General features: G+C 38.1%; 1 protein-coding gene across 1 annotated transcript in view; it reads right to left on the minus strand.

Moving 5' to 3' along the window:
- The window catches only part of LOC150087120 (twitchin-like), a 3511780-nt gene that overhangs the window by 2266345 nt on the left and 1231791 nt on the right, over positions 1-13644 (minus strand). Inside the window, 1 exon segment of the mRNA XM_090372971.1 lies at positions 2362-2486. Coding sequence (XP_090229097.1) covers positions 2362-2486 — 125 coding nt within the window.

Genomic DNA, 13644 nt, shown 5'->3' on the forward strand with positions numbered 1-13644 from the left:
ATCTTGAGTATTAGTCTTGGCACCCTTGGTGATGTACTTTTGAATTCCAAAATGTTGTTTTTAAAATCTTTATGGACCAGAAACCCAACTCCACCTTCACTCCTTTCACTGTTTCCATTGGTGTACAGCAGATTTCCACTTGATAAACTTATAAGTGATTCATTTCTTCTTCTTGTTTCAGCCAAACCAATGATATTCCAATTCACATTTTCTAATTCCTTTTCCAGCTCTAATATCCTGTCTTCACCGATGAGTGATCGTACGTTATAACAGGCCAAGTTCAGTTTCCGTGCATGGCAGCCTGGTCGTACCCAGAGATTCTTAGCACCCTCTGCTTCCACTCTGATCCTCTCGCTGCCATAAGAGGGAGAGTGAAAGCTGCTGGGAACTGAGGGCCATTTGTATTGTTGTGCTCTCATATGCTGGAGGGTTTGGTCTTTTCCTCTTCACGCTGACCAGGCGTCTTGAAGAGAACCACTCTACAGGTTCATTGCCACCTAAGTGACATAACAGGGCTTACCATCGAGAAGGCCTTATACCCCTCAATCAGATCACCTCATAAGTGCCTAGTCTCCAGCAGCTGCAATTTGCAGAACAGCCTTTTTTGGTAACACCAACCCTTTGTTCCCTTCACTAATCTTGTTGCCCTTCTCTGTACTCATTCCAGCAGCCACTACTTCCTTAAATGAGGCCTAACCATTGCTTTATACAAGGGGATAATCACCTCCTTATTTCTTCTAGAAAAATACCTGTATATCATTGACAATATACCATGAGCTACTCTTGCACACCATCTGCCCTACTCTGAAAACTTCATATCTGACTGCACAAATACTCCTAGGTCCTTTTCATTCTCTACCACCCTGAGTGTAGTAACACACAGTTGATACATTACTCTGGTGTTACTTCTACCCATACGCAGTACTTTGCATTTGTCAATGTTAAACTTCAGCTGCCACTTCTCAGCCCATCTGCCCAAATTTTCTGGATCCTGTTGCAGTTGCACACTGCCATTACCGTCATTAACAACTGTGCCAACCTTTGTATCATCTGCAAACTTTGACACTAAATACAGAAAACAAAAATTTCATAATATAAACCAGGGCTGTGATGCTGTGATATGTTCTACATTGATTTCAATATTCATAAAAGAATAAGAGAAGTTTACCTCAATATGATACATAGAACACTTCCAATAGAACAAGTGTTCTATTAGATAGTATAATACTCTCCAGAAATTAAAATGAATATAACATTACAGTAAAAAATAAATTGAAAGCAATTAAAAAATCAGTTGAACACAATTAAAAATTAATTAAAATAATTTAACATCAATTTTGCAAAACGATTTTCCTTCCTGAAGCTGACTACGCTTTTCGACTGTATGTCATGATCACAAGAATGAAAATTATGGGATAGGTGTGTGAGCATGGACCTTAAATAGGGACTATTTGTCTTTGCGCATGCATGTAAAAGACCCCGAATTAGAGATTAGATATGGACGGCAAACATTAACAGAATGTTCTGTTAATGTTTGCCGTGCAAATTGCAGCTTCTTTAGACTAGGCACCAGTGTGGTGATCTAATTGAGGTTTATAAGGCCTTGAATGGTTTGAGCATGCTCAATGCTGATGAGATTCTTCCTCTTACTCAGATTACTCCCTTCAAACTAACTTCAAATTGAGGAAAGACAATTGTAGAATAGATGTGTGGATATTTGCTTTTAGCTAGCGGGTGGTTGATAGTTGGAACAAACTTCCACTGCAACAGTGCAGTGGAAGTCAGCAACTTAAATAAGTTCAAGGCAGAACTAGACAAACATTTGGAGTGAATGGATGGGTGAAATGGGAAAGGTTTTTTTTTTTTTTTTTTTTTTTGGCTAATCCTATATAAGTTTGCTTTCTTGCATCATCATATGCCTCTACTAATGCTAATGCTAAGCAAAATTCTTACATTGAAGTCTTAACACATTTAGAAAATCAAGGATGAGATTTTAAGGTGGAATGCAGAATAAAGGATTCCACCCCACAAGCATAATTTTATTGACTCATCTGAGCAATCATTACGATCAGAAGATTTAAAACAGTAAACTCTGAAGGAAAAGAAGAATAAAAATCTTGTGGATTACATTCTTTTAATGATAGAAAAAAGGCTAAGAATGATGTGAAAGAGAGGCTGCTGATTGGAGAAGAGACCATCAATACATAAGCTGCCTTTTTTTTTTTTCTTTTTTTTTTTTTTATAATTATAAATGAGAATCAGTATCCTAAAGTTGAGAATAATATCTTGTAATATGACATCAGAGTCAAAATATTTAAGGCTATTCCTTGCTAATATTATAAAACTGTATCATTACCTTACCTTTTTATTTAGTATCCAGGTAATTTTAGGTGGTGGCTCACCCCTAACACCAACATCTAACTTCACAGTTTTGCCCTTCTTTACATTAATGGTGTCAAGATTAGTACGGTCAATATATGGTTTCACTGAGAAAAAAGGTAATAATAACAACATTTATTATTTTAATTTCAAAACAATTATTAGGATTAACTCTGCAGCAGCTTAGGCAAAAAAAAAAAAAAAAATAAAAAAGTTATATGAGCATTCACACTGTGGCACTGCAAGCAATAACTGATATTTTTGGGGGGAAAAAGTGCAAAATAATATAAAATGGTGTATTTAAAAATTATGTTCTTTATTCTATCACCACACTGGACAATAATAATATCTTCAGTAACAGTAGGCTTGTTATCCAAATAAAATTATTTCACAAGTATCTCCCAAGCTCCACAAGGAAAATTACACATGGTCAGGTGTGTGTGTGTGGTGGATTTTGTACTTCAACAGAGATAAGCAGTGTTGACACTAAATTTAAAAAGGCTACTGGCCACATATTAAAACTGAAATAATTGTGAAATAATTTTAGTATTTAAAATTAAGGGGCATAGTTAGTGGCATGCAATACCAGGCTTGCTGCAGGGTTAAAGTAATTTCATAATTTGCTTCATATTTCATATTTAAGTGAATGGCTACTTCTCATAAAGAATGACAAATAGAAGAATGTTCAAGGAAAGTAGTTTACAATCAAATACTACACCTAGAAAGCAGACATTATGAACCACTTGATGACATTTTGAACCACTGGGATGATTTGAATTTCTAGTCGAAGTTCCAGGTGTGGATAGGTTATGTCCCCTACAGAAGTATATCCCAATAGTTATTTGTGGTGAGAAGCAAAAAAATGTTAAATGGGCTCATTATTGATGACTCTGATACTAGAAAGCAAGCTTATATAGCATCAAGCCAAAAAAAAAAAAAAAAAAAACCAGTTCACCCCCATACCCTCCAAGAATTTGTCTAGTTCTCCCTTGATTTTTTCAACTCATCCACTTCCATAACAATAGATAGAAGCCTGTTACAACTTCAAACACCTGCTGGTTGAAGGCAAACTTCAACACATCCTAATTCATCTTGAATTTATGCCCACTTCATGTGTGTAGTCTCAGCAATTGGAAGAATACCACTAACATTCAGCTCTACTCAATCCATTCAAGGCGTGAAACACCTCAATCAGATCTCCCTGCAGGTGCCTAGTCTCCAGACACTGCAATTTGCAGAAATGAAGCCTTTCTTGGTAAGAGCACCCTTTTGTTCCCTTCACCAATCTTACCGTCTTTCTCTGCACCAATCCCAGCAGATCTACATCCTTCTTAAAGTGAAGCCTCCAGACATATTACAGTGATTGTGAAGATTATGATGAGTGCCTCTATATGCAAATGGATGGGGCAAGTAAACATCAATGTCTTATTATGGGTGATTTTAATTTGCCTCTAATGAATGGGGGAAAATGTGAAGGAAACTCCACATGGGGCAAAAAATTTTTAAATCAACTAGATTATTGTTATTTGTATCAACATATCAGGGAAAGTACTAGGAAAAAGAATATTCTAGACCTCATCATCACCCATGAACCAGATGACATAATAGGGCTGACAGTACAGGAGCCAGTAGAAGGAAGTGATGACGGAGTTCTACGGTGGACAATGAAGAGAGAGGTAGCAGTAGTTAAAGACAAAGGAATGGGTTATAATTTCAGGAAAGAAAATTATGACGGCTTAAAATGCTACATGACCTCTATTAACTGGGTAGATATTTCACAAAGAGCAAATACAGTTGAATTATGGTATACCTTTAAAACATTAATCACAGAAATCTTGAATGCTTATTTCTCTATACATTAAAAAAGTTTTCCACTTAGTGATATTTATTTGAGCCAATGGAAGAAGAGGGTGAGGAAATTATGTCACTACTTTGCGATTATTTATTGACAACTGCCTCCATAATGTTCACCAACCTAGTGCTCATGCTTTCCTGTCTAACATTTGATGTTTTATTGTAACATTTTTTTTCATATTAATGAATATTATATAAAACATTTGTAAATAGTTTAGTATTTTGTAAATATTTTAAATATTTGTATAATTTGTAAATATTTCAGTTAAATATTTTAGTCCTGCTCTTTTTGGATGCAACAATATTCCTCATGCATTATGGAACCCGAAGCAAAAGGCCTTTTCCCAAGTAACCTGTACAAATGCAGGTATATAGTGGTATTTATTCAACCTTGAGAATGCTTAGTACTACAAATGCACAGATAAATAAAGCTATACTCCAGATTTTGGGAGTTGTCTCCAAGTTGTCTCTGCACAGTGAGAGTGGTCTTAAACAGAGATATTGTATGGTCAAGTTCTGCGATTGGGTGATTATTGTGAATGTCATTGCTATCATTAGTCTTAGTTAGGGTGTTTATCCCCCACCTTACCACTGTTTTTATAGCGGGAAACAAGTTCCCCATTTAAAAACAGAGATAAGGGATATTTTAACAAATATTAGTTTATTAGATTTTACATGACTTTGAGAGGGATTTAAGCAAAAAACATACTTATTTTTGAAAAATTGTAATTATTTTGGATTATTTTAATTCGATACTGCCATTTCTCTTTTTTAACTTTATTTAGACTTCGATGTATTATGATCTTTCTGGAGTGTGTCAGAAACAAAGCAGTGAGTGTCACTGCTTTGTTTCTGACCGTTAGTCGAAATATTGACTTGAACCCAAGATCTGTATTTTACCATAAATAATTATATAAGCCATTTCCTGATTAGATATCGGTTTGTCTTTTACATAGAAAATATTTGACTTAGTCTGTATACCTCTATATTTTATGTAGAAAAGTGTGCTCAGGGGTGAGTGAGCAAAATGAGCAGGGGCAGAGCCAATAGTATACCACTAAAAAAAATAATATTGATCAGAAAAAGATGGCATGGAAAAGTTAGAGAGCGATAAAAAGTACTGAAGCCTATAACAGCTACAAACTGATCTCTAATAGTGCCATAGAAAAGGTTATGCTGGCAAAGGCAGATTATGAAAAATCATTGGCAAAAAGAGTAAAGAGTGGGGATAGGAAATTCTTCACATATATAAATGTAAAGAAGAGAAGGACAAACCAGATCAGATCCTTATGTAATGGACGTGGGATAGAGAATGGGGATACGAGATTATTACCAAGTTGACCAGCTCCAATTTGCCAAAGCTACAAGATTTTTGTAGCTCCAGCAAATGCTAAGTTTTCATTTATATTTAGACTTTTATTGACTTAACTGTTATACCAAATTATTTTTTCTAAGTAGCTTTATAGTTCTAGCCAAGCTCCACGGTTTATTTTTGAATTTAGATAGTGATTTTGAAATTTAATACTTAAATGTCCATAGATTTTACGTTCATAACTTACCACCATTGTTATACGATACGGAATAGTGTAAGGTTTAACATAAAACTAGATAGCGAAAAATGTAGCACTGTATGAGAAATCTGTTAGATTAGTTTAGTATAGTATTTTCAATTAATCAGTAAAATTTAAAAATCTTATTAAAGTTCATTGTTAACTAAATTATACGTAACGGAATCATGACACAGACTAGAGCAGCAAAGCAGCACAGAAAGCCAGAGTGCTGTTGTTGTTTGTTTGTTATTTGGTTTTTAGGAGCATTAGCAACTAAGGCCATATTGCTCCGGGGATGTGTGGTGGTCATTCCCTGACCTTTCCGCATTCTCCTTATTTGGTGGTCACGGGCTCGAACTCTGGTTTAATCAAGAAGCGTGTGCTACACGCTGCTGTTCTTGCCCACCTGGCTACGGAGGCACTGACCAGAGTGCTATGGCTCACAGGAAAACTGAAGGGGACAATTCTCCAATGCATCACAGTAAAAAACTGCACGAAATGTGAAATGTTTGCAGACCTGTCTAGAACAGGACATGATCTAGCCAAGGAGGATGTCTTTGTGTGTGCTAGGTGCAGAGACTGTGAAGGAATTAGGTGCCTACTCAGAGTTCGTTATTTTGTTATTTGGTTTTTTAGGAGCATTAGCAACTAAGGCCATATTGCTCCGGGATATGCGGTGGTCATTCCCTTGACCTTTCCACATCCTCCGTATTTGGTGGTGACGGGCTCGAACCCCAGTCTAATCAAGAAGCGCGTGCTACGCACTGCTGCTTCTTCCCACCTGGCTACGGAGGCGCCCTACTCAGAGTTCTGATGGGCGTCTATGAGAGTTTCAGGTGTAGGGTAAATGCCTTCAAAGAAATTAATACAAGGGGCCCATCAAGCTCTCAGCTGCCCAACTCAACACCAGAGCTCAATCCTGTGCATCAGGCAACACAGAGGCAATCTCCAAGTCAGAATGCGCTGGTCCTACAGGAACTAGTTATTGTCGGTGTCTATTGTCAGGGACATGGTGAATATATTATCCAAAAAGGATAGGTAGAACAGGACCTGGATGTTAGTGGCATGAACTGGATGCAAAAAATAATTTTAATATCATATACTTGGATTTCAGAAAAACTTTTGATACTGTTGCAAATGGAAGACTGCTGTACAAATTGCAGCAGTATGGCATTAAGGGCAAGTTACTGCAATGGATAAAGGTATGGTTGAGTGGGAAACAACAGAGAGTATTTATCAATGGACACCGCTCTTCGTGGATTAATGTTATTAGAGCCCCTCAGGGTTTGGTGCTGGGCCCATTGTTGTTTTGTGTATTTATCAATGATATCAATGAAGGTATATCAGGCTTAATGTCCAAGTTTGCAGGTGATATAAAGGTTGGCAGGGTTGTTAATGACAGTAAAGACGGTATGCTACTGCAACAGGATCTAGAAAAGTTAGGCAGATGGGCCAAGAAGTGGCAACTGAAGTTTAACAGTGACAAATAGAAAGTACTCCGTATGGGTAGCAGTAACCCAAGAAAAATGTACCAACTGTGTGGTACTACAATCAGGGAGATGGAGAATAAAAAGACCTGGGTAATTGTGCAGTGAGAGATGAAGTTCTCTGAGCAGTGCAGACGGACTGCCAGAGCAGATCATGGAGTTTTGTCAATGAGATATAGGAATTTTGTTAGCAAAGACAAGGGGGTAACTACTGCCTTTGTATAAGGCAATGGTCAGGCCACAACTTGGTGAGAGGAACAAAGGGGTGCGCTTACAAAGAAAGACTTATTGGAGACTAGGTACCTGCGAGATGGTCTGATCGAGGTGTATAAGGCTTATATAAGGTGTATAAGGCTTATACACAGTGTATAAGGTGATCTGCTCGAGGTGAATGGTTTGAGCAGGCTCAATGCTGAGGGAATACTTCTGATTGCTCAGATTAAGAACCTGAGGGACATAGATTCAAATTGAGGAAAGACAGTTGTAGAATAGATGTGTATAAGTTTGCCTTTAGCCAGTGGGTAGTTGATTGCTCTAACAGACTGCAATCTGTTGTTGTGGAAGTTGATAGCTTAAATAAATTTAAGGCTGAACTAAACAAACATTTGGAGTGACTGGATGGGTGAAATGGGAAGGTTTTTTTTTTTTTTGCTGATGCTGTATAATCTTGCTTTCTTGCATCGTATGCTCCAACTAATGCTAATGCTAATTAGATACCCCATCTGAACTTGCAGATGAACTCAACAGTAACTTTTCATCAATATTTTCAGAAGAAAAACCCTTTGTGTCATCGAGAATTTATGGAAGTGAAGTGAAAAAAATTTAATTGATGACGTTGAAATTTCACATGTTTATTTAATGATAAAACTTGAACCCACACACTAGTAAGGTTCCTGTGGTTGATGCCGTATACCATATAATCTTAAGGGAGGTAGCAAGTGAGTGCATCGAACCATTGAGGGAACTTATGAGCTCATCACAGGACTCAGGAGTGATTCCCTTGGATTGGAAAAGTGCCAACGCATCGCCAATGCATAAGGGTGGTTCTACGAATGAAGTGGGAAATTACCAGCCAGTCAGTCTAACTTCAGTAGTAGGGAAAATCATGGAGACGATGATCACAATGGTGGAATTCAGATCATTTAGATAGAAATTTAATTCTGAAGGATACTCAGCATGGTTTAGTAAAGGGAAAATAATGTTTAACTAATCTGTTTAGTTATTTTGACAGGCTCACTCAAGAGCTGGATTCGGGGCACAATTTCCACATTGTTTATTTGGATTTCAGTAAAGTATTTGACTCAGTCCCACATGAGTGGTTACTATATAAGCTGGAACAGGTTAGAATCACAGGGAAAATCCTTAGATGGATAGCTGGATGGCTTCAGGACAGGAGGCAGAGGGTTGTGATAAATGGTTATTCCTCAGATTGGGTTGATGTAAGAAGTGGGGGTTGCCCAAGTATCAGTATTAGGGCCACTGTTATTTTTGATTTTCATAATTGACATTTACAAAGGGACAGAGGGTGTGATGTCTAAATTTGCAGGTGATGTAAAGATTGGTAGAGACATTAATGATCACTGCTAAGCAGAGCTTCTTCAGAGTGACCCAGACAGACTTTAGGGGTGGTCAGAAAAATGGTAGCTCTGCTTTAATCCAGCAAAGTATTAGGGATTACACCTGGGTAACAGTAACCCCAAAATAACTTATACCCTTGGTGAAGTTGAACTAAAGCCGGCAATGGAGAAAAGGGACTTGGGTGTCACGATACAGTCAGACATGTTCTCCAAGCATTGTAGACAAGTTGCAAGGAAGGCTCATGGTATCCCATTGATGATTTATCAATCTAGTAGAGATAAGGACATCATAATCCCATTATATAAGACTATTGTTAGACCACACTTGAAATACTGTGTTTAAGTATGGAATCTGTTCCTAAACAAAGACATTGTGCTTCTTGAAAAGGTCCAAAGACAGGTAACTCTGGTGAGATCGGCAAAACAGCATCCATATGAGGAAAAACTTTGAACACGTGGTTTGCACAGCTTGGAAACTAGGCACCTTAGAGGAGACTTGATTGTGGTGTTTAAGGCTCTGAGAGGCATAAGTAAAATGAATGAAGGCAAAATATTTGGGGTTATAAATGACTGTAGAACTAGGCGCCACAATTTCAAGTTATAGGAGGAGATGTTTAGACTGGTTTGCAGGAAGTTTTATTTTAAGCCAGCAAGTTATAAATTAATGGAATAAGTTACCTACATGGGTGGTAGAGGGTGACAGTTTTAAGAAATTCAAAGGTAAGCTGGATAATAAACTATGGGAGGAGGGAAATGTATAGGTTGTCTATTTCCTTTTCTCTTATTAATTATTATTTTTTTTTTTACTTTTATTTTATTTATTAATTATTTTTATTTTTTTATTTTTTGGCTGGTGCAGCATAAGCTATAGGCTTCCTTGCACCATGTGGCCATTGCCAATGCTAATACTCAAGATGTGACCTAACCATGGCATTATACAAAGGGATAATCACCTTCTTATGCCTGCTACCAAAGTTTCTGTACATCATTGACAAAACCTCATTAGCTATCTTGGCAGCATTTCAGCACTGCTCAGAAAATTTCATGTCTGATTGCACAATTACCGCCAGGTCTTTTTTTTCCTTCACTACCCTAAGTATAGTACCACACAGCTGATAAGTTATTCTGGGGTTACTGCTATCCATGTGCAGTATCTTGCATTTGTCACTGTTAAACTTCAACTGCTTCTCAGTCATCAATCTAATTTTCCTAATTTTGCAGTAGCCCACCCTAATGCCTGTCATTAATCACCCTGCCAACCTTTGTATCATCTATAAACTTAGATATTAAGCCTGATATGCCTTCATCAATGTCATTGATAAATATTGAAAACAACAATGGACCCAGCTCTGAACCCTGGGGAACTGCTCTAATAACATTAATCCACAGAGAGCAGTGCCCCTTGATAATCAATCTCTGTCTTTAGCATTAGAATTAGAATTAGCATTAGTAATGGCAAATGATGCAAGAAAGCAAGCTTATACAGCATCAATGCCAAAAAAAAAAAAACACCTCCCATCTCACCCATACATTCTTTCCCCCCCCCCAAACAGCCTGTCCAGCTCCTCCTTGAACATACCCAAGCTATCAGCCTCCACAACAAACACCTCCACACATCCACCCTCAACCCCCCCCCCCACAACCTGCATTCTCATCCCCTCACGAGTGCAGTCCAAGCAAGAGGAAGAATCCCATCAGCATTGGCCGCCCTTATTGGAAGTAGAGTTCACAGGACAGCCATTCTCCCCACACTGGGTAGAAAAGACCAGAGTTCGAGTCTTCTTCCACTTAACCATCCCTTTATCCATAGCAGCAACTTGCCCTTGTTGCCACACTGCTCCAGTTTGTAAAGCTGCCTTTTATGCGCAACAGTATCTAATGCCTTCCCGAAATCCAAGTTCCTTGGTAACTGCATCATAGTAACCTATCAGATTAGTTAGACAAGACTGCCCCTTCACAAATCCATGCTGCGATTGCAGCATAATTGCATGCCTGTCCAATTAGTCTCACATTTCTTCTTTAACCAGTGATTTCATTATTTTCCCCTGGAACAGACATTAAGCTAAGAGGTCTGTAATTATTCATGGCACCTTTTGATCCCCCTTTATGAATAAGGGATATATCTGAACTTCTCCAGTCCATATGGACCTTCCCTGAATAGCAAGAGATGCTGAAATCATCAGTGCAAAGAGGAGTAAATACTATTTGTCATAGGTGTGTGTGCCTGTTATATGTGTTTAGTGGTACATAAGCTACATATTAGTGTGCCTGTCCATAGGGATGTGTTAGGAAATAATTCAGAATCGAAGCCACTTCAATTTCATTTTAGAAACCTATTCAGAATCGATAATATATTCCAATTTTTTTCAGAAAGCAGAAAAGTTCATTAATGTTTGCCTGATTGCCAATAATATGCTCTAGTGATATCAGTTCTTGAAGATCAGTCAAAGAAAATAGGGCTGATGATCTGTCCTGTTGATAGTGAGGACAGTTAATAAGAATATGTTTGACTGTTAGTTGTTCTCAGCAGTGCGGACACTGAGAGGGACCACTTGTAAGTAGATGGAGGTGGGTCAGATGAGTATATTCTTGCCCACACAAGTACCACTTCTTCCGTTCTCATTGTCTGGATGCTCAAATGGCAAAATTTTGGGTCCTGTTTCAACTGGAAAAGTTTATTATTAGTCTGGGTGTGCCATAGCTCTTTCCACTGTGCAAGGCATGCTGATGCTATGATGACATCATAGTCAGAGACTGGAATATTGACAGAGGTTAAATCTAAAGTTTATGGATTTTTTGCTGATATATCCATCAGTTCATTCCCCTTTATCCCTAAATATGCTGGAATCCAACAAAACAAAAATTCACTAATTGTTGACGATGTTCAATGTGCAACATCAACCACATGATTTGGTTTAACCCCAGGGGCTCACATCTGGTGAGTATGGGCTTGGCACACCCAGGGTCCTGAGCTGGATATCATCATTCTTCTCTTTCTTGGTGATTCCCTTCTACTTCTCTCTCTCTCTCTCTCTCTCTCTCTCTCTCAGGGTGGTTCAGAAAATTTTTTTGGCTGGTGCAGCATAAGCCTCAGGCTTCCTTGCACCATATGGCTAATAATAATAATAATAATAAAACAGGATGATTCATATAGAAGGGATTTTGAATTGCTCTAAATGAGCTGAGAGAGTCTGAGTATTTTATATATATTTTGGAGATGTGTAAAGATTCAGATTTTCTAGAGCTAATTTTATTCCATGTAGCTCTGCAGAAAAGTTGCTATACTCAGGTGGAAGGGGAGCTGAAATGATAGCAGAGGGAAACACTGTTGCTGCTGCTCCAATGGCTGACTGAGATTTGTACCCATCAGTATATATTGGCAGGAAATCAACATAGCCCAAAATATCGCTTGCACGGAGTTGTTTCACATTGAGAGTCGGTAGAAGACTTTTCACCATTGAAGAAAATAAGTATCAAAGTTCAGCTGAGGAGAGGGAGTCCAAGGTGGGTGAAAGTAATTCATTACCTGTAGACTATTGTGAAGAGGAACTTTCCAACTCTGCGATATTTCAAGAAGCCATAGGCCTACTGCTCTTATTTTACTACTGGTCTTATTTTACTAGGTTTATTTCTATAGAGATTAGGTAGTTGTGGATTGGAGAGGTATGGGTGAATAGGATGCAGAGAGCAACTTTTTATTTTGGCCGAACTTAAGTAGTAACATTTTTCTGCAGAGGTGCAAAGGGGGTTCACGAGCTTAAATATATAGACTATGTTGGAGATGTCCTGAAGGCACCAAGTGCAATCCATAATGCACTGTTTTGTATAGGATTCAGCCAGCATAGTACACTCCTTTGGGCAGAATAATAGACTGGAGCACCATAATCCCAACATGATTTAATCAATGCTCTATATAATCGAAGCAATCAGGTATGATCTGCTCTCCAAGATAGCTCTTAGCATATTGAGCTTTTTGAGACAGGTATTACATACAAATTTAATATTATCAAGGAAGTTTAACTTGTCATCAAGGGTTAATCCCAAGAATCTGATGTTGTTGGCAATCGAAATGGTAAAGTTTGACAAGTGAAGTTCAGGATCTGTATACAATTTATGTTAATTGCAAAACTGTATAGTGACAGTTTTCTGTTATAAAAGACGATAGCCATAGAGCACTACCTACTTTTGTACTTTATTCAGGGATATCTGCAATTGAGAGAGAGAGAGAGAGAGAGAGAGAGAGAGAGAGAGAGAGAGAGAGAGAGAGAGAGAGAGAGAGAGAGAGAGAGAGAGCATCAGCATAAAGGTATTTGGGAGTTCTTTTGGAATAGAGTCAATTCTAAGAGCAAAGAGGGTTGCACTCAGTACAGTCCCTTGCCGAACTCCTCTTCCTGCAAGAATTTCATAGAAAGGGAGTCAAAATATCGGACCTGAAAAGAATGACCCCACAAAACGTTCTTTCTTAATGAATATAGGCAGGTTGCTTCATAGACCAAGAGTATGCAGATCTCTGAGAATGGCGTGATGCCAGGTACTATCAAATGCCTTCTCTATGACTTTGTGTTAATTTTTCACAAAGGCATTGCAAATTGTGGACTCAGCCATAATCATGAGATTTAAGGCAGATCTGTTTTAGCGAACATTCTATTGCCTGCAGTAGCCTGAAAATGCAAGATACTGGGGATTTCAAGGGCTGCTGGGAGTGATCATGGAACAAGTAAATACATGGGTTGTGTTAGGGTAACTCAGAATAAGTGTATGTATGCTTGCATGCACACCAATGTTAGGAGTATAGTA

Source organism: Mastigoproctus giganteus, chromosome 4 (genome assembly GCF_048544385.1).
Source record: "Mastigoproctus giganteus isolate SK-2022 chromosome 4, ASM4854438v1, whole genome shotgun sequence".
Taxonomy (NCBI): Eukaryota; Metazoa; Arthropoda; class Arachnida; order Uropygi; family Thelyphonidae; genus Mastigoproctus; species Mastigoproctus giganteus.